We start from the raw sequence: 24,692 nt of genomic DNA, 5'->3' as shown, positions 1-24,692 counted from the left end.
CCCAAGTGGAGCTATTTCTCCAAGATAAACAGTTCAGCAGCAAACATTTATGAAGCTGTTACTATGTGCCACACACTGCACTAAGTTCTTTACTTTCTTCATTTCATTTAATATTTACAATAGCCTTATGTAAAAGGTTTCATTCTTATCCCTATTTTACAGATAAGGAAACCGAAGCCTAAAAAGTTTAAGGAAGTGTGTAAGATGTGCAGATTGAAAGTGACAAAGCCATGACTTGCATACAGACTTACGTGACTTCAAAACCCAAGTGCTGGGAGTGGGGAGGCACATGGGGTAAAAGGGGTCTAATATATGGTGACAGAAAGAAATCTAACTATGGGAGGTGAACACACAATATAAATATATACATATATATATATATGTATATATACATATATATATACCTTACTGTTAAAATATACAGCTGAAACTTAACCAGTTTTCATTAACTATTGTCACCATAAAAAATCTAACTATGGGAGGTAAACACACAATATAACACACAATATAAATATATACATATATATATATATGTATATATACACATATATATATATACCTTACTGTTAAAATATACAGCTGAAACTTAACCAGTTTTCATTAACTATTGTCACCATAAAAAATAAAAAAATAAATTAAAAATAAATTTTAAAAAAACAAGTGCTTAACCATGCCATCTTGTCCCATCTTTCACACATGAAGGACTTGCCTTACCAGCTAGAGCTTTGGCTTTCAAACACGAGTTTTCTGACTGCATCTGAACTGCCTGAGGCATTAAAAACAATAGCAATAACATCAATAACTATAATCATCACAAGAACAAAAACAACAGTAGCAGCAACGTGTTTTCCTGGACCCCAATGCCTGAGACCAACTTGGTAGTTCTTAGTTCTGACGTTAGCCTGATCACCTGCATTTCTAATAAGCCTGCAGGGTTGTTTGGGTGCAATTCTAAGGCTGGGACCCACTAGCACATAAACTCCTCGAGGGCAGGGTCTGCACCTACCGCTTGGTACCACTGTTCAGTGCTGTGTGTCCTGCAGGTGCTTGGTGAATGAAGGAACATGCAAGCCAGTCAGTACTTCTGCTCTGCATGAGACCGTCTGTTATTTCTATAAGCCCTGTCTTTCTGCACAGTTCTTTTATGCCCTATTTAATTCTACAATGTTGTTCTTCCTGTCATGTTGTCAGCACCTGATTTTTGAGGAGTCACACAGCTGATGTCAATGGAGGCAGCGGCTTCATTCCCAGTTGATCTTTTACCTCTCATGCATTTGGGGGAGGTCCAGTTAGGTTTGTGAAGCATGTTGGCCACTCCCTAGAGCAGACTTTGCATAAAGACTGCAACTCAGGGATAAAGAACTCTGGGGCCCATGGAAAAAAAGCAACTTGATCTGGTTCCTCGGTGGCCCTGCTGACAAGCAGACTCCGCAGGAACACAGAATGATTCTTGTACAAGCTCATGTCTAACATAATTAGGAAATACCAAACCTCAGAGAGGCATTCAGCTACTACAAGCAGAGCCTCATTAGAGCTCACTTATCTGACATCTCTTATGTTGGATGTCCTTACTTTCCACCTTGCAGCTGCAGACAGCATCCTCGAAAATTAGGTTCCGGGATCAAGGGTGTATAGGAAGGAAGCTGATCTAACATAGACTTTCTTTCTAGAGTGTGATTGGAGTTGCAATGCATGCAGCGGGCCTCTGAGGACAGACTGCCTGCAGTGCATGGATGGCTACGTTCTGCAGGACGGGGCCTGTGTGGAGCAGTGTGCACCTTCATTTTACCGGGCCTCAGGCCTCTGCAAGAGTAAGTATCTGGAGCCCCTGCTCTGTGCTCATCCAAGCTTCAGCCTCCTCTGGTTTTACTGTTCAGAGAAGGATTCTGTGGCAAGTTTCCATTCTGGCTTTTTCTCTAATTTCTGGATTTTTTCCTAAGAGCTTTTCTTTGATACAATGAAAATGTATCTCTTTTCTTCTCCCATGCCCAAATACAACATTTGCTAAGACTGAAGGTCACTGTGGGAATTTGGGGGGGTATATGGCCACACAAAAAGGTATGTTTCTACCATTACTTTTGGATTTCCTTAAACACTGAACAGTCCTGTCCTCCAGGTGGAGAGGTCTTCATACTCTGGTCACCTGAACACGTGGAAAGACCACATTATTCTGCCATCTGCCTCCACAACTCTCCCTATACCTTATTTCTCACCATCACCTTTCCCTGGCCCAGTATCCCCTTCAGCCTTAATTTAGCATCACAAAATCTTCGGACCCCAAAATTCCCACCCAAAGTAGACATTCCTGGGAACATTCTTGGGGGACTCTGATAACTGGGTGATTCAGGAAAGATTGATACTTCAATGAAAGCACTACAAGGAGCCAAGAACTAGTTAATAATAACAATAATGGCTAATATCCATCAATTTCTAGTTTGCCTATGCCTTGTATTTTCCATTATTTAATTTGATCTTTACCCAGGGATCTGGGTGGGACAGTATGTCTTCTTCCACTATATAAGAAAGAACACTGAGGCTCACAGAAGTGGAGTGACTAGTTCTGTCACTCAGCTGGTAAGTACAACTAGAAGCCTGGCTCCTGACTCCTAATCTGCTGTTCTGCCCAGCACCACAGGTTGTATGGCTCATCGTGTCTAATGCCACCTCTCCAAGAGGGCCAGGAGCCCCTTGCAAAGCCATACACATTCTTGTTGATTTGACTTCTGTCTTTCAGGCTGTGACAGACACTGTCTCCAGTGCCAGGGTCCCCGTGAGTGCACCCGCTGCGAAGAGCCGTTTCTCCTCTTGGAAGCCCAGTGTGTCAAGGAATGTGGGAAGGGGTACTTTACAGATCATGCAAATCGCAAATGCACAGGTAACTTGGAGACTGTGCTGAGTTCTCTAGTAGAAGTGAGGGCAGCAAGCATGTCAGGTGTGCTGCTCCTCAGGTCACCAAGGAGAATCGGAATTCAAAGCAGAATAAAATCTCAGGGACCTTGGCCTAAGTAATTGATGGCTTCCCATGCATGCCTGCCAGTTGCTGGTTAAATAGAATATAGAAGTACAAGCCAATAATTCTCTTGTACAAATCAATATTGTCCCTAAAGGTCTTTATGGAAATGAAGCCAATATTTTATGGAATGTAAAACTTATATTGAACTAAGGAGCAGTATCCATTAAGAATGGATTATTTCTGTTGATATGGGCACAGAATTTTCAGTGTGTAGAATAAATTACCAGTGATCTTGATAGTGCCATAATATTTTTGAAGAGTGGGATTTCTGGGGACAATTTAGTGAGACACATTGACCTTTTATTATGAAACTAAAGTTAAACTCAAAGTCTTAATCTCCTTGTCCATTGAGTTATTCATGAGAGTTTACTCGATACATTCTCATCATTTCTATCAAAACTTGTTATCATGTGCTGCACTCTAAAGAGAACCTGACGTTTAATAATAGTGTCATTACTCAGATATGGCATTTTACATTTCATCAACTTTCCTCCATCTGCATTATCTCATTTAATATTCACAAGATTGGCAATATCACCTGGCAAAATATGGCAGGCACTATGAATCCCGTTTTACAAGTGAAAAAAAAAAAAACACAAGGCTTAAGAGTATTAACCAAAACAACATAAAGTCAGATATTAAACTCCAATTTTTTATGCTAATCCAGGGCTCTTTAAACCAGACTGTCCTGCCTCTCTCTAACAAATCTCAATTAAAGAAGCAGAAAAATTAGGCTGTGAACACTCAATTTGTAGAAGACTGTTAACTTGACCCAAAGAAATAATCTATGGTCTTTTAAATAGCTTGCTCTCCTCATGCACTTAAAATAATAATAGTAAAAGTAATACAGGAGGAGCAATGATAGTAGTAGTGTGATTGAGTCTTTTTGTGTGCCAGGCACTGTTCTGGTCATGACACATTGTAACACATGTAATTTTTCCAATGGTCATTTGCAGTAGATGCTATTAGTTTCCCCATTAAATATGAGAAAATTGCACTACAGATTAAGGAACTTGCCCAAGTTCAACAGCTGGTAAGTGGTAGAAGAGGAGTAGTACCCAGAAAGGGCCTATGCTCTTAATCATTATAGACTGCCTCTCTTACAAGTCAGTGTGGTTAACTTTTTAAACAGTCAGATCATAGTGTATAAAGCAAGCATGCTCCTCCCCATCTTCTGAGGATAGATCAGATCTGTATGAAACTTCTTAGGAAACTGTTGGAATTATCTTTTGCTGCAGTTGAGGATCATGTGTTTCTTGTGCTCTCACTCTTCCTTTCTCTATCACTGGTGGCCCTAGTGGGGTGCCAGTGCCTTTGTTTTGCCTCACTTAGCATGTCTTCTCTTTGATAGCCTGCCCTCAGGGGTGTTTGCAGTGCAGCCACAGAGACCGATGTCACCTCTGTGACCATGGGTTCTTTCTGAAGAGTAATCTTTGTGTTTCCAACTGCATTCCTGGCTTCTCTGCCCACTCCTCTAATGAAACATGCATTGGTAAGTGCTTCTCCTCTGATTGTCTGGTGAATTCACCTGTAATTTCTCCGTGCAAGGACTGAGTTTGCTCATACAATTGGCTCACATGATATAAAATTCAAGATTTGCATTTTATAACATGAGAAAAAAAACCCTAGTGCTGCTAAGAATAAGGGACTCTTTATAGAACATAGAAAATTGGAAAAAGTTAACTCCTAAGATTTTTGGAGAGAGAGAGAGAAGCAATCTGTGCTTTAAAAGCCACAACTATCAGATCAGAAATTGAGCATAAAACTTGGTTATGTTCCTGAACCACAACCATGTTGTAAAAATTATATCTATACTTATAGATGTAATTTATTAATATTTATATAAACTTGTAGATCTAATTATGCTAGGGTACAATGGTGCATCCTTTGTGCACTATTATAAATAAATAATTAATCGTGTGAGGAACCTGCCCCATTAGGTTCGCACATTCGCAATGAATGGGTTTTGAGCCACACTGTTTGCCATTAAGAATAAAGAAACAAGTTAAGGGATTGGAGCTAATCTTGTCCAACACATCGGCAGACACTTCATCTTAAACAACAAACAGAAGCAAATTTAAATTTAATATTAATTTTGAACCCCAAAAGTTTTGTAGGTGAATGCAGCTTGGGAGTTCTGTTATAGCTGAACATTCCTTGGCTTTTGAGTGTCCTTAATCAATAATGTGAGGCATATTTTATCACTTGAAGTCAGTCATATTTTCAATTTCTATTTATAACCTCTGAAGATATTAAGACTTTATATGGGAAAAAATATCTTTGGCTTGTTTTATTGTGATCCTTCTGGAAATGCCAAGGACACAAGAGTTAGCTTATTTCTCTTGGAACGTTATACAAGTCAATGTGCAAAAACGAATTTCACTTTCATTAGAATAATTTTATAACAGAAATAGTCCCCCTGATACAGTATTCCCAAATCGTCCTGATGGACACATAGAAGGAAACACTACCAATTCAAGTCCAGGCAAAACAACTTGCAAGAGATGGAATGAATTTCGCATCATGGTCAGAAATCCTAATTCAGCCATCAGATGTTCCTATGGACAGAGATGGTAAAATTTTTAAATAAGGTGTATGTATTTCACATAAATGCTTAATATAAGCCATCGATAATGCTACTTCATTGTACATTAACTGGTACTGTTCTAGCATTGGTATCAGACACTTGCTCTTTTCTTGACCGTGATGGGTCTCATGGTCAGATATGACAGATGTGTCAGGATAGGACTGTGGTTCTCAAGCCTGGAACCCATTAGGATTACCCAGGGGGCTTGTTGTATCAGCAGAGTCCCGCCCGGCACGTGTAAGTCAGACTCTCTGGTGATGGAGCCCAAGAATAAGTATTGTTTTTAAAAGATCCCTATATGATTCATCATTGTCATTATTATTATTATTGAAATATAATTCCCATACCATAAAATTCACCCTTTAAAGTATGCAATTCAATGGTTTCAGTATATTCACGAAGTTATGCCACCATCACTACTGTTTAATTTCAGGACATTTTTCTCACCTGAAAAAAAAAATTTAGCAATCATTAGCAGTCTGTCCCCACTGCCCCCGTGCCCCAGCCCTTGGCAACCATGGTCTACTTTCTGTCTGTAGGAATTTGTCCCTATTCTAGACATTTTACATAAATGGAGTCATACAATATATGACATTTTATGTCTGGATTCTTTCACTTTCCATAACGTTCCAAGGTTCTTTCATATTGTGACATGTATCTGTATGACATTTCTTTTTATGTTTGAATAATATTCCATTGTATGGATAAGACCACATTTTGTTTGCTACTCATCAGTTGATGGACATTTGGGTTGTTTCCACTTTGGGTCTATTATGAATAATGCTCCTATGACCATTCATGTACAAGTTTTTGTGTGGCTATATGTTTTCAGTTCTCTTGGACATGTGCCTAGGAGTGGAATTCTGGGTCATATGGAAGTTCTATGTTTAATTGTCTGAGGAACTTCCAGACTGTTTTTCCAAGCGCTGTACCAATTTACGTGCCTACCAGCAATGTATGAGGGTTCCAATTTCTCCACATCCTCAGGAACAGATTTGATTGTCCTTCCAAGTGGGTGTGAAGTGTTATCACACTGTGGTTTTAATTCGCATTTCCCTGATTGCTAATGATGTTGAGCACTTTTTTGTGTGCTTATTGGCCTTTTAATATCTTCTTTGGAAAAATGCTTATTCAGATTCTTTGCCTATTTTAAAATTAGGTTATTTGTCTTTTACTATGTTGTCAGAGTTCTTGATATATTCTGGATTCAAATCCCTTTTCAGATATATGATTTGCAAATATTTTCTCCCATTCTACAGGTTTTCTTTTCACTTTTTTGCTGGTGTCTTTTGAAACACAATATTTTTTTTTTTGATTTAAGTGATATCTAATTTATCTATTTTTCCTTTTGTCACTTGTGCTCTTTGTGTTACAATTAAGAAAGCATTGTCTAATTCATGATCCCAAAAATGTATTCCTTATTTTCTTCTAGGAGTTTTATACTTTGACGTTGATATCCTATGTCATTCTCATGTATATCCATGGTGGGAACCACTGGACTAGAAGGAAGTTTGTGGTGTACAGTAGCCTAGAGTCTCATCTTTGTAGCTCCCAATGAACATTATAAGCCTATTTCTTAAAAAAATAAAAAAAAATTAGTGAATTTCCAAGCCTCACTTTTGGATTTATATGTTTTCCAGGAAGAAGACACACTCCTGGTCTTCATGTGAATGATTCCCTCACCCTTGCTATTGGTACAATGAAGCCCCTGGATTTTTCCCTCCTGAATGTCCAAGACCAGGATGGCAGGGTCGAAGACCTGCTGTTCCATGTTGTGAGCACTCCCACCAATGGGCAGCTAGTACTTTCGAGGAACGGAAAAGAGGTTCAGCTTGACAAGGCTGGCCATTTTAGCTGGAAAGATGTGAATGAGAAAAAAGTGCGCTTTGTGCACAGCAAGGAAAAACCCAGGTGACTCGGTGTTCCATTGTTTTCCTCCTGCCTCCTTTCCACCAGTGCTTTGCACCTCTCCCTCCACACACTTCCCCTTTCTCAATAGCTATCCCTTCTCTTGTGGGGAAGATCGATGCTCCACAAATGCCAAATGCTTTCAGCTGCCTGTCATCATTTCACTGTTATTGCTTAGAGAGTGTGCTTCTGTTGGAGGCATTTTCATTTTATCACATAATTATGGGTAATTCTCTGATGTGACAGGAAAGTTCTTAGTACAATTATCCAGTTTTTTGGCCCAGCAGGAACAAAAACCGTTATACATTCAGATACTACAGCTGCTTCTTCAACATTAGGGTAATATACTGGGAGTAGGGAGCGTCTAGAAGATGGAATACACACTTTTCAAGGTGTTGTATGGTTCCTAGAATTTCAGAGTTGGAAGGAAATGAAGAGTCACAGTTAACTTTTTATTGTCCACTTTATGGGATTAATTGTGGTTAATTTTTCAGCCTGATCCAGTTTTCCTTTGGTGCCTAGCACACTTCTGGCTGTCTTCTCCACCTCAGCTGACATATGCTTCGGGAATGCAATTGACTGTTAGCAGTAACCCAAGCAAATACAGCCATGTAATTAGCAGAGTAAATCTACTAAACAGAAATCAGAGAATGCACCCCAAAGATTAGCCTCTTGGATTATCCTTCACACTGCTCCACTTCATTAGTGCAGATAATTCAAAGTAGACTATACGTGTAAACAAAGAGTCGAAAGCCATGGAACAGTGATAAGGACACAGTGAATATTTTCTACTGTCATCATTAAAATTGAGATTCTTTTTTAAGGCTTGGGCTAGGAGATAGGTTGGGCGAGGGGAAGTAAATGATGCTTTATTTGCAGTTCAGAGCTGGTGAGCCAATAAATCTCAAAAGACCATACTATAGAAGTAAGAGCAATTAATGTTCACTGAGTGCTAACTATAAACCAGACACTGTGTTAAGCACTTTGTGTGAATTTTGTTTGTTTATGTCCCCAGTCTCCAGATCGAGAAACCAAGGCCTTAAGAGTGTACATAATCTAGCCCAAGGCTTCATAGCTTATGAGCACCAAGTTGAGCCTCCCGCCCAAGGCTCTATGATTCAACAGCCCATGCCTTTAGTCACTATGATTTCTGCCTTCTCAATTACAGTAGGAATAGTGGATATGCTTTCAAGGGGCATACAGAAGTATTGTACAACTGGAGCTTAAAACTCTGGCACTTGATGCCATAGAATCACTCTTCAAACTCATGCACTATATTATGCATTCATTTTGCTGCAAGTATAGTTCTTAAGTGTTTGTATCTCTCTGTCGCTCATTCAAACACACACACACACACACACACACACACACACACACACACACACCCTCACCCCCCACCCCCACATACCTCCATACTTATAGTTATTTGTCCTGGAATCAATTTTGAATGTGTATAAAGAATGTAAAGCTTGAAAGACAACCAAAGTGAACCTTCTTGTTTATCTAACCTCTTTAACTTTTCATCACCTACTTTCTTACAGAGTCAGCTTTGCACCCCTAAATGGGACAAAGAATGGCAACCATTTTTAGGGAATTTTTTTCAGTACTTTTTTGTGGTACCAATTTAACATTGGATTTTATTTATCTTAAAAATTTTAATGAAAGAAAAAATAAGAGGAATAGTAAAACAAATAATGTTGGTAAAAACTCACGAAAAAATGAAATTATATGTCTTCGAATGATACAAAAACAAAAGGAACAATGTACCACATAGGCTTGTGGTTTTGTTTTTCTCCATGAAAACACTGACCATGATTCTTTAGGACTGGAGTTCTTTAGAACTGGATTCCTCTGGGACTGGAATGCTCCCATGGAGGACAAGACAAATTGTAAACGTGGCTGTAGTAGCTGTGATAAGCTAGCATAGCCAAGAGGCTGAACACAGTTGTTGGAACTTCAGTCCCAGCAAATATCATTTTTCCTCAGCAGGTTGAGAAACCACCCCTTCGTTGTTCATTTCATTGTTCCCATCAATTGCATTCTTTTAAAGCCTGGAAGTGGGAATGGAGAGAGGCAGGATTTTAATGGGGCAGAAAATGAAGAGGAAGATAGAATTGGAGGGAAAATAAGAAACCTATTTTGAAAAAAAAATCAGGTTTATTAAGATATAGTTTGCATTCAATGAACTTCCCTATTTTAAAGTGTCCTGTTCTATGATGCTAACAAATGTAATTTGTTAATAATTATATTATAGTCTTGCAGTCTTGAGACCACAACCATATTCAAGATATAAATAGTTTCATTACCCCACCCCACCCCCAAATCTCCATTTACAGTCAGTCACTCTTTTCTCCCAGTCCCTGGCAAACACTGATATATTTTTTACCCTTATAGCTTTGCCCTTTCCGAAATATCGTGTGAGTGGAATCATACAGTATGTAATCTTTTTCCATAATGCTTTTGAGATCTATCAACATTCTTTCATATATCAGTAGTTAGTTCCAAGAATGTTTTACAGAGAACTTTTAAGACAATGGTCCCTACCTTAGACCCAAATTCAGAACCTCTCATAATGCATTAATCACATGTCTTACCAGCCCGAAGTGAGTTCTGTTCTTGGTTTGGCTTTGAAAGAAGGCAACTCCTATCTTCCCTTTGGAAGTCTCTGAAGCTGCTAGAACAAAAACACTCTTTTATAGAAAGCAAAAACCACAGCAAAGAGTAAGGCTTATTTTGTTTTCTTAATTGGGATTCTTTGGTTGCCAGTAATCGAGTCAACTCGAACTAGATTAAGGAAAATATTAATGCTTGTTATAACATTGCAGTTATGGCTCAGATCTCAAAGACATCAAGGGCAACTGGGCTGCATGGGAAGCTAAAATCTGGAAGGGGAAGGAGGACTCAGTTCTTCCTCTTGCCTAGATGTCTTGGCTCATAGACTTCACTGACCTCTCTCCTATAGACCGGTTTGCTCCACATTCTCATCAACACTATAGACTAGGGTTTCCCCATAGTCCAATATGGGTTCTCAGTCTACTTCCAGATTTCTGAAGAAGAATTATTTTAGTTCAGTCCACATCGAATGTTGTATGTGTTTGGAGAGGGGTGGATATGTAGAACCATGTAATAAAAACACTGCAAACACTGTTATTGGGGGCCCACTCACATGAATTGGACAGGGCTTGGGGAGAGATTTTGCAGGGAAGAGGGAATCATTGAGAACTGGTCAGAGACAATGAAAAATACCTTTCATTCTCCAATTTTATCATTAGCCAACAATACATTACTAATTTGTCTTGGCCCAAAAACTGACTTTCAAACTTTATATATTCAATTTAGAAGATAAGGTGCAGAAGCTTAACATAATTATAACAAGATCTAAGAATGCACAGTAGTTTTACTTGCATCTCACTATGTTCATCTTTACTCGATCATTTTTATTTATTGTGTGAATGTTATATTACTATAGTAGTTTGTCCGAAATCCTTACACGCATATTTGTTATCTTTATCTTTCTATAAACTAATTTAATGACTCTATTTTCTCATTTTTTTCTTTGGGGACCTTTTTTAGGAAAGGTTACTTTTCCCTGAAAATTAGTGACCAGCAGTTCTTTTCTGAGCCACAGCTGATCAACATACAAGCGTTTTCAACAGAGGTAATAAAAGTGCCATGCAATTAATAATTTCACATGCCTATCAATTTCAAGCACAAATCAAGGTTTCTTAGAGTTGTAGCAAAAATGATTGAACTAAATTAATCTCATGTCAATTTTCTCATGGAATAATTTTTAATACTTGTGGGCAATAAAAACAGCAACAACGATTAATATATCTGTAATACTCTTTGTAGTGTTTCTTACTTAATCCCCATGTCATCCCTATGAGGTATTATTATCTTCAATTTACAAATAAGGACTCTGAGTCAAGTGTTCTAGTTATTAAGACTTTCCTTATTCTTAGATAAATGAGTTTGTTTTGTCTACATGTTTCTCTCTCATAGATATGTAATTATGTTGGCCACTTTTGCCTACCTATCATGTAGCTAGACTGCATTTATTTCTATTTGCAGTAGTTAGAGGATCTTATTACTAATTTACTTAAATGATATACCAGTGTGGTTATCAGCCAATATTGGGCTGAAGAAATTATGGTAGATTCTGTGAAACTCAATGTGATGGCTCCTCTGTTCTCATCACTCATCTCTATCAAGTTGTAGTTATGTGTCCAGAATGCATATAATGGTAGCAGGTCCGAGTAACCGGAATTGAGGGGTTGAACAGCTAAAATGTGCAGAGAGAGTGAGATAGATATTTTCTTAAGTTGTGAACAGCAGGAAAGTGGGACATCGTCACAGTGAACCTAGGCTACCTAAATATCCAGATCTCGGTAGTGTGTTAGTCATGATTCAAGGGAGGACATGAGATAATTATTTTTAAATGGATATTTTTATATCTTTTGTTCAAATATGAAAACACCATGGACCATGGATAACATAGAGTTGAACCAGAAGTGGCTGCCAACTGGTATTAACAACCCAGCTGAACCCTCGTGATGGCATTCTCTCTTCAGGGTTGATCGAAGTTGAAAAATGATTAGAAATTGATCCTAAATTAATTTGATCTTAAGGTTGGGCTAAGAGTATGCAGTTTGTTTTAATTAAAGCTAAGACATGTGACCTCTATAAATATGGGCCAGAGGGCCACATCAAGCCTCAAGACTTGCTGGCTTAGGTGTTTTTCAGTACTTAACCTCAGAAGTCCTATTTTGTCCCTTTTGTTTGTGTAATATAGTTGATCTAAACTGGTGAATAAAAGGCCTAGTGTAGATATTAATAAGTAGGTTCCTCACTGAGGTGGTGCTTCCCATGATTCCCTGGTTTTTGTTTGTTTTCTCAAAATCAAGTGAATAGATAATGAGGGCATGTTTTTATTTATTACATGAGAAACATCATTTTAACTTTTTAAATGGAATGTCAGAAATAAATTTTAACTTATTTTTGTTCCTTTACATTTCTGTGATATTTCAACATAGTCTTGAGCCTCCCCAAAATTTTTCTCATGTAAGTGAATTTGATCTTTTCTATTTATGGATTTTGAAATCATCTTTGACCCCTCCTCTTTAGAATCCTAGGGGCCATTCATTCCCATATATAGAATCACAGCTTTTAAATTCTCACTAGGGAATTCTAAATAGCTATCATCTAGTTTCCTATTATGTGATTATTATAACGATACATTAGTTAGACATTACTTGAATAGATATTGAGATTTCCGGTAGACCAGGAGGGGTGGTTTTAAAAGAAAACCATTTGGATTAAAGAAGAGGCAATGTGCTGAGAAAAGTCCTAGATGGTTCAACTTCAAACAAAAAAAAAAGTGTAAGATAATGTTTTCTTTGGCTTCCAGCCTTGATTTTTGTGTGTGTGTGTGTGTGAGTTTTTTCTATTGTTTTCATTAATTTTTATCTTTATGAAAAGAACATTTTATCTGCTTACTGAGGTTGGTGAGAGGAAACCTGATAATCCTAAGGAAAACGTATTAAATTTTGCTATATTAGCAGTGCCACATGAATTGACCAGGTACATGCCTTACTCAGACCATGATCCGATCTAGCTTTATAACCTGAGCTGTTTGATGGTGGCGTGGGATGGGGTCAGGGGAGGTCCTTCAAGATATGAATGAAACAGCATGAAGAAAATTACTGGGAGGGACCAGAAATAGCATGGATTTAGAATGCAGAAGTCACTTACTCTGAGTGAGCATGCTGCAGTATGGCTTAGAGTGAAGTGCTCAACTCCTGACCGAAGTGCAAAAACTCCATACCTCTTGTTAGTCTCTCTTGGATGCAGACAGCTGTTTCGATTGCCTAACACTGGGCTGATCTCAGTTATCATACAGAGGATGTAGCAAGCAGCTCTCCTCAGTTGCCTCTGATGAATACTGTTGTCTTAAAATGACTTGAGAAACCTCTAGATCCAGAGGTAAGCTTATTTGCTGTGATTACTGTGATCGACCATACCTTTAACAGTTACTTTGAATATGAAACATTTTGGCACTTCGTTGTAAGATCTAGAGTTCTATAAAAGCATCGAAAAATCAATTAGGTTGCACACAGCTGGTATCTAGCCCAATGTATTGTCCTCTCTTTTCCTACTAAATGACTTCTCTTCTTTCTACAGGCCCCCTATGTGCTGAGAAATGAGGCCCTTTCAGTTAGCAGAGGAGAGAGGGGTACCATCACCACCCAGCTGCTTGACATCCGAGATGATGACAACCCACAGGATGTGGTGGTCGAAGTGCTCGATCCTCCACTTCATGGCCAGTTACTGAAAATGTTTCAGTCCCCTGCCACCCCTGTCTATCAGTTTCGGCTGGATGAACTCTCCAGGGGGCTTCTCCACTATGCTCATGATGGCTCAGATAGTGCATCTGATGTTGTAGTCTTGCAGGCCAATGATGGACATTCCTTCCAAAATATACTGTTCCACATAAAAACCGTGCCCAAGGTAGGTGTCATTCACAGAGCTACAATATTCTTGCTCTTAGATGTGAAGTTTTGTTGGTGATATTATTTTGAAATACTCATAAAGTTAAGGTAGGGATAGTTATGCACCTATTATGGTGATAGGACATTCAAAGATTAAGAGAATGCATTACCCAATGTCAAGGGGCAGTATATATTTGGTTCGGAGTACACTTGATCTGAAAGAACTAGCACCATGTTCTCTACAGAGGAGAAGCTTTTGAACTTTTATGTTGACTTGCTGCCATAAAAATGCTTCACTGTTTACTGACCCTTTCGTCTTCTACCTGAGCACAATCATAAGAATCAAGTACACCCTGTTCTTGTCTACTTTTCTAAAACAGCTCATGCAATGTGTGAAGTTCATAGCTAAGTAATTATAATGGATTAAAAAGGATATGTTCAGACATTCCATAAGCCTAGACGGAGTAGGATGAGTGAACTCTCTTTCTTAGAAATCCTAGGAATTCTCAGCCAAGCCAATAAGAGCCCAGTAAAGGGCAGCGTTTCTCAGCCTGAGTCATTCCCATGACACCTCCATATGTTTTGCCACATCCACAAGCACCTGTCCCATTATTTACTTATTATCGTTTTTAGAATCAACTTAGTATTTTGTTGTGACCTCATTCTAATAAATAATACTTGTGAAATCATGGGCTTAATATAGAATTATACTTTTTTCTAAAATGCTAAAGTTAATACATAATCATTTCACAAAAGTGTATCCATGTGCTACATAAAATGTTCTTGGATACTACTAAAGGGATGGCTATCACATTTTGGGAAATACTGGGTTAACCCATGCTAGATCAAAGAGAATAACTGAAAAATATTTTCAAAATCATTTATTACTTGATGATAATTCACTAGTTCTTTTCTCTATTATAGCAAGAATGGCTCTTTCTTCCGGTGGTAGACTAGAAGACACAATAATTTGGGGGCTTTTCATTCCAAATAGCAGTGGCTAATGAAGTATCATTAATGATCAGCTAGATGGATTGATTTGCTGAGGACAGGTTAGAAATCATTTGTCACTTTGTCACCAATTATTACTCAAAATTTGTGATTGATCCTCATGAAGATGAACAGCTGACTTTAAGATGGTCTGTTAGCTAGTTTCTCAGACTCTTGTCTCATTATTTTCAGCTGCTGAAAACGGTGATAGTGAGATAGATGAGAGTAAGTGAAAGCCGATTATGAGACAGAGTTGGCAGATAGCCACCTTCTAGCTAATCCTAATTATCACCCTCTTGCAATTACCCAAGGTAATGAGATTTAGTTCTGAAGAGATGAAGTCTAAACAGACACAGAAAGTTTTCTTTCCTTCCTTCTTAGTTTCTTTCCAAAGATTGTTACAGGACTTCAATGCAACTTTAGCAGCCACCTTTCCTATAGTGGTTTCAATTTGTGTTTGGAGCTCAGCTCAGTGTATTGCATAATGATTTAGTATGGTATAATCCATGGTCGAAAGGTATTTTTAGGATTTTAGTGGCTTTGACAAACAAAACAAAACAAAGAAAAATAAATTTTTAATTTATAAATAAGGCATATGCATGGAACTTGAAAATTCTTGTAGTGCTTATAGCTTGGGAGTCATGTTGATATTTATGATGTCTGTCCTTCCTTTCCCCTGCCATCCTTCTCTCTCCCACAGTGCTGTGCTTACCTGTCCATAAGGTGAACTAATGACTTCTAAGCCAGTGATTTGGGATAATGACCAGAGCCTCAGCATCCATCAGGATATACTAATAATAAATTAGACACTGTTATACTGATAATATTTTATAAGTATGTACTGTATACATTTTAAGGAATTCAAAGTGCTTTTCCTCATATCTATTTTACTGGTCTCTACAATATCTTAGTGAAGAAGGTTATAATAGAGGCTACGTGACCTTATTTCTTCTAAAGGTCTACTATGGGTAGAACCTGTTATTGTTTGTTTTGGTTTTAAACTTTACTGAGCACTAATGCTTGATTTAAATTATATCATTTTATCTTCACAGTCATTCTAAGATGTTTGTATTATTATTATCTTTATTTTTCCAAAAGAGAAAACTAAAAAGTAGGAAGTTTAAAAACATTTAAAGAAGTTTAAAAATGTTTATTTTTCATAAAGGTATGTAGGGCTTGAGCTGTGATTTCGACTCAAGTATGTTCTGACTCCTTACACTTAACTACATGGCTCTTCTCATTCTAGCCCATATTTTTCAATGTTTTGGTCATATGTATTCTTATCTCCTTAATGGACAAAATGAAGACAGTAATATAGTCATTTTCTCAATGTCCTATCCAAGCAGTCTGGGCCCCAAACCTCCTGGAATCTTTCCTCTGGACTCACCACATCTTATTACTAGTGAAGCTATTTATAATCATAAGTCTACTAGAGCCTAAGAGGAAAAATTGCCTCAACTGTTAATCGCTTCCAGTAGATGTAGAGTCAGACATGACTGATTTTGTTCTGATAGCCATTTCTGAAGACGGCCATCTAAGCCTTTACCTTGAGGCTACCTGTATATTAAATTTGGAGTGAGGCCAATTATTGGCTGATGCCTGGCTGATGCCTTAGATAAAATGACCTAAAGAATTTAGGTCTAATTCCTAGCACATTAGTATACAAATTAATCCTGATGTTATTCAACAGAAAACCTAACCTGGTAAGATAGATGAAAAGGGAGGAAGGAATAGAAATAGGAAACTTTATGAGAGCAGGAACTATTTCAGTCTTATTTTCTTGAGCCAGCTACATCACAGGAGTTTAGTACATTTTTGTTGGATGGATAGATAGACGGATGCATACAACAGCTTGAATAAAGCTTGTGCCCATGTTCCTGCCTTTGACTCAATCTCTTGCATCAGATGAGAAGCCTTCAGAGCATCTCTGCTGATGCCAGCATGGGCCATCTGGGACTGAGAGTAGGTGCTACCAGTTCCACTCTTGTTTCTCAAGTTCTAATCACTTCCCCCAAACTTATGTTTTTATCCTTGACCTGGCAGGGAATAAACTTGACTGCTACTCCCCAGGCTTATACTAAGTCACTGAGGAGAAAATAGACCCAGAACTGATGTTGAAACATATTCTGTTAGAGGGAGGCGGCAAAAGAAATGAAAAAGACTGAAAGGTAATAAAAGAATGCTCTGTTGTACAGGCTTTCGTTAACCGGGTGGATTACCAAACCCAAGCCTGCTAGAGATACGATTCTAAAGCAATTCAGCATTTAATAAGAGCTAAAAATGTCAGCAGGAAAAGTCAAGCATATTGGTTGATTTCTCTCCACTGCTGAGCTTTCAAGGAATTACCTTCTTTTTCATTAACTAAGGTGTCTCTGGAATTCATGCCTCCTTTTTCTCTTTGGCAATAAATCTGATAATCTTTCTGACCTCATTTGTTGTTGTTTGAGCAGTTATTTTCTGCAACGGTGTTATGCTTTGATATTAAAAGCCCCCAAGTGTCATGCTAGGAACTGGATGGAAAATTCTATTGCTGAGGGTCCTCTCTGGCGGTTTGACCTTGTAAGGTGTGTGTGCGGCTAAAAGCCCTATTCTGCCCTCACCTTTCTTAAAAGCTTTCTTCCCATTTGTTGTCTTACAGGGACACAGTTCGATAATAAGAATGTTTGTGAGAATTATAAATTTCAGCAGCACAAAATGTTTATTTTTCTGAATAAGAGTTTATCTCATAAATAAATCTTTACCACGCGTTAGGGTTTTACCTTTTTTTAGTTTCTCTTAAGTCATTCAATTTGGTGTCTTGTACAATTAAGAGTATACATTAAAAAAATCTGTGTGGATCACAAAAAAATTATTTGTTTGTTTGTTTATAAAGCAGTTGAATTCTACATGGAGAGAAGCTTCTATATTCTTGAGCTGAAGTAGCAAAGCTTCTTCATATACATATTGACAAATGCAAAAACAGTCCAGTGGTAACTCTATCATTCATTATCCTGGTAAATAGCATCAAAGTTTCACCTCACATGTGCCACCCCATGTAATCTTTTCCTAAAATCTAAAATGTTCTACAAGATTAAATTTTAAAGGCTGCAGTATAAATGAGCTTTTGTAAATTAAAGTGTATTTACAGAATAAATAAAATGTTTGGGTTGACATTGACATAGACTATATCCAATTATAGTCATTTTCTATTTAATTTAGTTTAAAAATGTTTTATATTGAATATGTTACCCTGGGATTAGAGTACACTGTCATTTGAGCTCATCATTTACATCACAACCTTTAATTTTGAGGTGGGGAGGTTTTCATTTTGTTTGTGGGATTTTTTTAGTCCAACTGATTGAGACTGGGCCCTTACTTCTGGATTACAACATTAATATTTTTATTTGTAAGATAATATATAATGGCTAAATTTTATTATCAGCATTTCTATATGCCTATTGTTCTATGAAATGAATTAGAAGAACTATTTAATTTAAAGCACTGTTTTAATTATACCTCCATAATCCCATGTTTGGATTTCATTGCCTTGTAATGTGGTGCCATGAAGGATATATAAAACATCTCTAGGCAAAAGATTAGTCAATTGATATTATTACTAATTTCTTGAGTTTAAAGGGATATACGTACCATCATGCAAAAAAAGAAAAAAAAAACAAGGAGATAAATTGCAAAATGGGGAAATGAAGCTAAAATTTTTGGCTCTTTGGACACCCTAGCTGTAGAAAAGGTGGTATGTAATTTTCTATTTATCGCTTCTTGAATCTTCCCTGGACCCTCTCCCAAAGGAAAGCAACCCTCCAAAAACTTCATAACGAGTTGGAAATATTACACTTCTTTTCCTTAGATAGTTGTTTGTTTCTTCTTAAGTACTGTAAACAATTATGAAACAGAGGCATATGTGTTATCCTGTTATAAACATTAATGTTCTAAAATGCCTGCCTGTAGAGCTTTAGGAGAACCACTCTAGACGCTTCATGATCTCTGTCCTCTGCCACGTTTCCTGAGCTTTTATCATGACTCCACATCTCATGAGGATCTTGTTAAAATGCAGGTGGGAATGCATTAAACTAAAAAGGTGCAAAGCAAAGGAAAGAAACTACAAAATAGAAAGGAAACCTACAGAATGAGAGAAAATGTTTGAAACCACATATCTGATAAGGCATTAATATCTAAAATATATAAGGAATTCAAACAACTCAATAGCAAAAGAGCAACCTGATTAAAAATGGGCTAGGGATTTGCATAGACATTTCTCAAAAGAAGACATACAAATGGCCAACAGATGCATAAAAAGATGCTCAACATCACTTATCATCAGAGAACTAAAAATCAAAACTACAATGAGACATCAGCTCATACTTGTTAGAATGGCTGTCATCAAAAAGACAAAGGTAACAAGTGTAAATGAGGGTGTGGACAAAAGAGAGCCTTCATATACTATTGGTGGGAATGTAAATTGATGTAGCCATTATGGAAAACGATATGGAGGTTTCTCAAAAAATTAAAAATAGACCTATCATATAATCCAGCAATCCCACTGCTGAGTATACATCCATTTGAAACGAAATTAGTATCTCTAGGAGATAACTGCACTCCCAGGTTTATTGCAGTATTATTCACAATAGCCAAGGTCTGGAAACAACCTGTGTTCTTCAGTAGATGAATGGATAAATAAACTGTAGTCTATAAATACAATGGAATATTCTTCAGCATTAAAAAAGAAGGAAATCTTGCCATTTGTGAGAGCCTGAAAGAACCTGGAAGACATTTTTCTAAGTTAGCCAGAGACAGAATGACAAAGACTGCATGATCTCACTTAAATTTGGAATCTAAAAAAATTGAACTCATGAAAGCAGTGTAGAATGGTGGTTGCCAGGGACTGGGTGTGGGGGAAATGGGGAGATTTTGGTCAAAGGGTACAAAGGTTCAGTTATATGGGGTGAATTAAGTTCCGGAGATCTAACATGCAGCATGGTGACCAAACTTAACAATATCGTATACTTAATATTTGCTAAGAGAGTTGATCTTAGTATTTTCACCACATATACAAAAAATATATATAACTATGTGAGGTGATGGATATCTTAATTAGCTTAATTATGGTAATTTCACAGTGTATATCAAGATGTCATGTTATATACCTTAAATGTACATAATTTTTATTGGTCATGTGTACCTCGGTAAAACTAGTGAAAAAATAAAATGCAGATTCTAAATCAGAAAGTCTCATTCAGAAGGTCTGAGGTTTGGGCCTGAGATTATGAAGTTTTAATAAGCTTCCAGATGTTGCTGGTCTCTGAGCACTGACTTGTAAGGAATACTGTCTCCTAAAAATTTACTCACGCAGGAATTACAGGAATTGTGTTGCTAAAGTGTATAGTCAAGATAGAAATATAGTGGGAGAAATGTCTGGGGACCTGCATTCAGGTCACAGTACTTAGCTGCTCGGAATAAGAAAAACCACATTGGTTCATCAGTTGTGATTGTGGTTGCTGGTTTCTGATGGATTTCTGCAACCATACTCAAAGATGACGAGGCTGCTGCTAGTAGAAAGATTTTTAGCAATTAAGACACCTGGGTCCAAGTGTATTATGTTATATAAAACTGCTGGAGTTAATGAAGCCTTTTCCATAGATGACATGACAAGTTCTTGGCACACTTTGATATTTTTGTAAATAATATGCTGTCTCAATTGTGAAAGAAAACTCACTGGAATTTTGCTCCTGAGCATTAATCACAATAGAAGGTGCCTTTGCTGCTGTTCCCCTGGGCACTGTTTGACTCGGTTTCCTGGCGATTGTGATGAAAATAGCAATGACCACCTCCTGAGAGGGGCAAATGCTCTCCTGATGAGTGACTGAAAGGATATTTGTTATCTTCTGTTCCCAATATTCCTTTCACAGGAGTGCTGTTTGCTCTGATCTCTTTATTAGCATATTTGAAAGTAATAACAATAATTTAGAAAAACATCCTTCCTGAAATGTCATATTTTAAAACGTCAGATTTACTGATTTTTAAAGCATGAAAACAAACTGAAAACTGAACACAGGCAGCCTCACTGATCTCATGCTGTGGAAAATGCCAGTTATGGGGCTTTGGGAGAGGCGTGCACTTTGTGGGCCAGGAGTGGCAGCGCTTGTTAATGACATTAACTTAAGCCATTAAAATGGTTGCCTTCTCAGGAGTGTTAAATAGGTGGTTTCTTACAGCCAGCGATTCCCAGCTGTTGTTTCTAAGACTTCACTTTCAATCAGTCACCCAGGCCTGTCAATTCAGCCTTTGTGGTGTGTCTGGAATCTGTTTCTAACTATTCATTCCCATCGCGATCACCTCATCTTCTCTCACCTGAGTCATTACAAGAACTTGTTAAATAGTTTCTATCTATAGCTCCAGATTCACCCCAGCTCTAGTCCTGTCCATCCTTTGCTGCTGGAGGCTCTCTAAAATCCAGATCTGATCATCCTATTTCCTTCTCTGAGCGCTCATGTTGACTTTACACTGCCTATAAGATAAGTTGAATCTTTTGGTACGGCTTCTGCCTTTTACTAGCCAACCTCAATAGAGGATCAGTTTTTATTCACCCACCCCCTGGCTTCCTAAACTTCACTTGCCCAGACACTGAGTGTTTCCTTGAGCCACAGTGCATTGTCTCATATCTTTGCTTAGGCTGGAACTTCTGCCTGGAATTTGTTTCAACACTTCTCTGCTTAGCTTATTTTTTTATCATTAAAGAATTAGATGGTATTTCCATAGGAAAGCCTTCCTGAGCATTCCTTCTCCAAAGAGGAAATCTCCTTTTCCTTTATCCCCCACAGCACCCTGCTCAGGCTTCTTACAGAGCATCACTTGTGATTCATCCTAATTATTGATGTGTCTATCTCCCCTACTAGATTAAAGTTCTAAAACTGAGGTCTTATTTCAGCCATCTTATGTATTTTAAGCCTGTAGCAAAAGAGCTTGCATATAACAGGTGCTTAATAAGTAGTTATTGAATGTGAGTAAATAGGGAGGGTGGAAGGATAGGTAGATGGACAAATGAAAGAAAGAAATAGAGAGATTAAGTCTTCCTGAATTAAATAAATTATTTGCTCGTGATAAATTAAAAAAAAAGCAGATATATACATACACATATATATGCATATATCTACTTATAGTTCATACACATATAGTTTATAGTATGACTCTAAAGTGATGACTCTCTCTTATTAAACAATCTTTAGCAGCAAAAGAACCTAATAACTTATATTTTTAAGGACTGGTATTTTCTTATGCTGCTTAGACCTAATTCTGTTCTCTCTCCTTATTCTAGAACAATGGAGGTCTTCGTCTTGTAGCTAATTCAATGGTGTGGGTTCCAGAAGGGGGAATGCTGCAGATTACCAACAGAATCTTACAGGCTGAAGCTCCAAGTGCCAGTGCCTCAGAAATCATCTACGAGATTACACAGGACCATCCCCAATTTGGTAACTCCTTTTCCCTGTGTCATGATTTCATCATTGTATTCAGCACTAGGTTGTGATTCCAGTGAACTTGACTTTCTAATACCTCACACATCTCTTTTAAAAACAGAATAATTCAAATAGCTATTACTGCCACGTATATTAAGTAGTATGTTAAGTAATATAAATATATGATATAAAAACCTAAAATTTCAGGTTTGAAAAACTTTATTTTACAGAGAATGTAACTCACTAAAAGTTACTAACCTAATATAGGTTGTTTTAATTTCAAAGCTCAGGTTCCCAAACTCCATCTTGTGTCCCTCCCAGAACATCACCAGACTTCACAATGAAACTTTCTCTTTTAAGAAAAACTTCACAAAAAATTGTTTTTAAAAAAGATCTGTGTTATTACTCCTACTTCTAGCAAGATGATAGAATGTGATTACCTGAAAAATTTCCCATCCTTATCACTTGGAAATACTGGGTAAAAGATAATAAGAATTATAAGGCATACATAGATGACTTCAGAAGAAAGGAGAGAAATATTGAGGTACCAGAAACAAAAAATGAACTGAAAGCCTGTCTGGGCATGAGTTGATGGCATAGCTTCCTTGAGAGGCTACATGTATCTCAATAACTCAGGGGCTTAGAATTTAATGCCCATGCAGAGACAGAAAGTTGTAATTAAGATCTTGCATAAAACCAGGATTCTGGAGTGATTTATCTTCATTTAGAGGAACAGAATAGAAAACAAGCTCACTAGCACAGAGAGATCACAAAGGAACCTTTCTGTGCTTCCCAGGGCTCAGAATAAACCAAAACATTCTGCTGAGAATTCAGAACTTCAAGTCTAATTCCCTTGGAGATCCAGAGTTAAGTTACACTGTGTGCATTGTCTGAGAAACCCAAGGCTGAGACATTAATATGAAAATTAATCTCTGGCTGATGATACTTCTTGAGTTTCTTGAAGAAATAATAGAAACTGCTATAAAATATCCACCCTCGACTCTAGACCACACAGGATTCTCACAGATAAAACCACTGAAGATTAGCTCAGAATTCAAAATTACAAAACATATGAGGAAACAATCTACAGTTCTATAACTAAAACAAACAAGAAGATTAGCACCCCAAGGATTTGAAATAAATGATCTTATACAAACTATGAAATAGGTATGAATAAATAAATTTAAAATGATTTAAAGGCACAAAAAAACCTGTAAGGAAATATCAAAATAAAAGAATAGGCAGGTAGATTTTTACAAAGAAATAAATAGATCACCTGAAAATGAAAATTATGTTCATTAAAAGTAAAATATTGCTTGGTATATTAAATATTAGAAGAAGAATAATCTGTTTTTCCTCTAGGTAAAAAGATTTTTTAAATTATATGCCTTCTACAGTGAGGAAAAAATTAACTTCTGTACAATTTAAAAATAATTCCAATGGCCACAAAGTCATTGAATGGCATAATCCAATCAAGAATTAATATGATTAAAAATATTAGGTCTGTCTGGGTTATCATTTATTATAGTTATATAACCTTGAAGAAAGCAACTGAACCCCCATTGAGCCATAGGTTTCTTTGAAAAATTACACTAAATACTTTTTTGAACTTTTCATTTTAAAATAATTTTAGACTTACCGAAAATTTCCAAAAATAGTGTAGAGCTCTCAAATGCCCTTTAGCTAGCTTCCACCAATGTTAGCATATTCCTGAAAACCAGAAGATTAATATTGATACAGTACTCTTAGTCTGCAGACCTTACTCAACTTTGCTGTGCTTTCACCCACAGATTTTAAGTAAGATAATATTTAAGTCCTTTTCAGCTCGAAAATCTTTGTTCGTTTGATGTACTAAATTCTCTACTTTGTCTTAATTATTAAAAGCCAAAAAGTTAAGTTTCCTAGAGACAGCCAATATTCTGTTTAAGTGTTATACAGAAAAATGCTGAATTAAATGGTTTTTAAGCCATTTCAGCTTGATAAATGCCATAGAGGCTTGACTGTGACCCTTTTCTGCTGTAACTCTCTTAATTAACTTCTTCCTATGAACATAATCCTCTTTCTGTGTGTCCAGAGCTCCGTATTAGTAATAAGCAAATCACATTACCCTTAGGAACCATTCAAGAGTAAAACAGTGGGAACCAGAAGCCCACTTAACACAAATCTGCTTACACCCATCTATCCCAGTGATGTGAATTGCGGAGCGTTTACCTCGGTGCCACCCCAGCTACTATGTACTCCCTCATCACTTTAGAATG

General features: G+C 37.2%; 1 protein-coding gene across 4 annotated transcripts in view; it reads left to right on the top strand.

The window, feature by feature from the left end:
* The window catches only part of FRAS1 (Fraser extracellular matrix complex subunit 1), a 404,163-nt gene that overhangs the window by 256,608 nt on the left and 122,863 nt on the right, over nucleotides 1-24,692 (top strand). For 3 of the 4 annotated variants that reach the window (XM_016154420.2, XM_016154419.2, XM_036227811.1), the window contains 7 exons: nucleotides 1,671-1,811; nucleotides 2,735-2,875; nucleotides 4,365-4,505; nucleotides 7,241-7,511; nucleotides 11,082-11,166; nucleotides 13,689-14,015; nucleotides 22,296-22,449. In XM_016154420.2, the coding sequence (XP_016009906.2) occupies nucleotides 1,671-1,811; nucleotides 2,735-2,875; nucleotides 4,365-4,505; nucleotides 7,241-7,511; nucleotides 11,082-11,166; nucleotides 13,689-14,015; nucleotides 22,296-22,449 (1,260 nt within the window). The remainder of the gene's footprint in view (nucleotides 1-1,670; nucleotides 1,812-2,734; nucleotides 2,876-4,364; nucleotides 4,506-7,240; nucleotides 7,512-11,081; nucleotides 11,167-13,688; nucleotides 14,016-22,295; nucleotides 22,450-24,692) is intronic. The other variant, XM_036227812.1, reaches the window with a different exon arrangement.

Source organism: Rousettus aegyptiacus, unplaced genomic scaffold (assembly GCF_014176215.1).
Source record: "Rousettus aegyptiacus isolate mRouAeg1 unplaced genomic scaffold, mRouAeg1.p scaffold_m13_p_10, whole genome shotgun sequence".
Taxonomy (NCBI): domain Eukaryota; kingdom Metazoa; phylum Chordata; class Mammalia; order Chiroptera; family Pteropodidae; genus Rousettus; species Rousettus aegyptiacus.
This window is presented reverse-complemented; position numbering and strand designations above follow the sequence as displayed.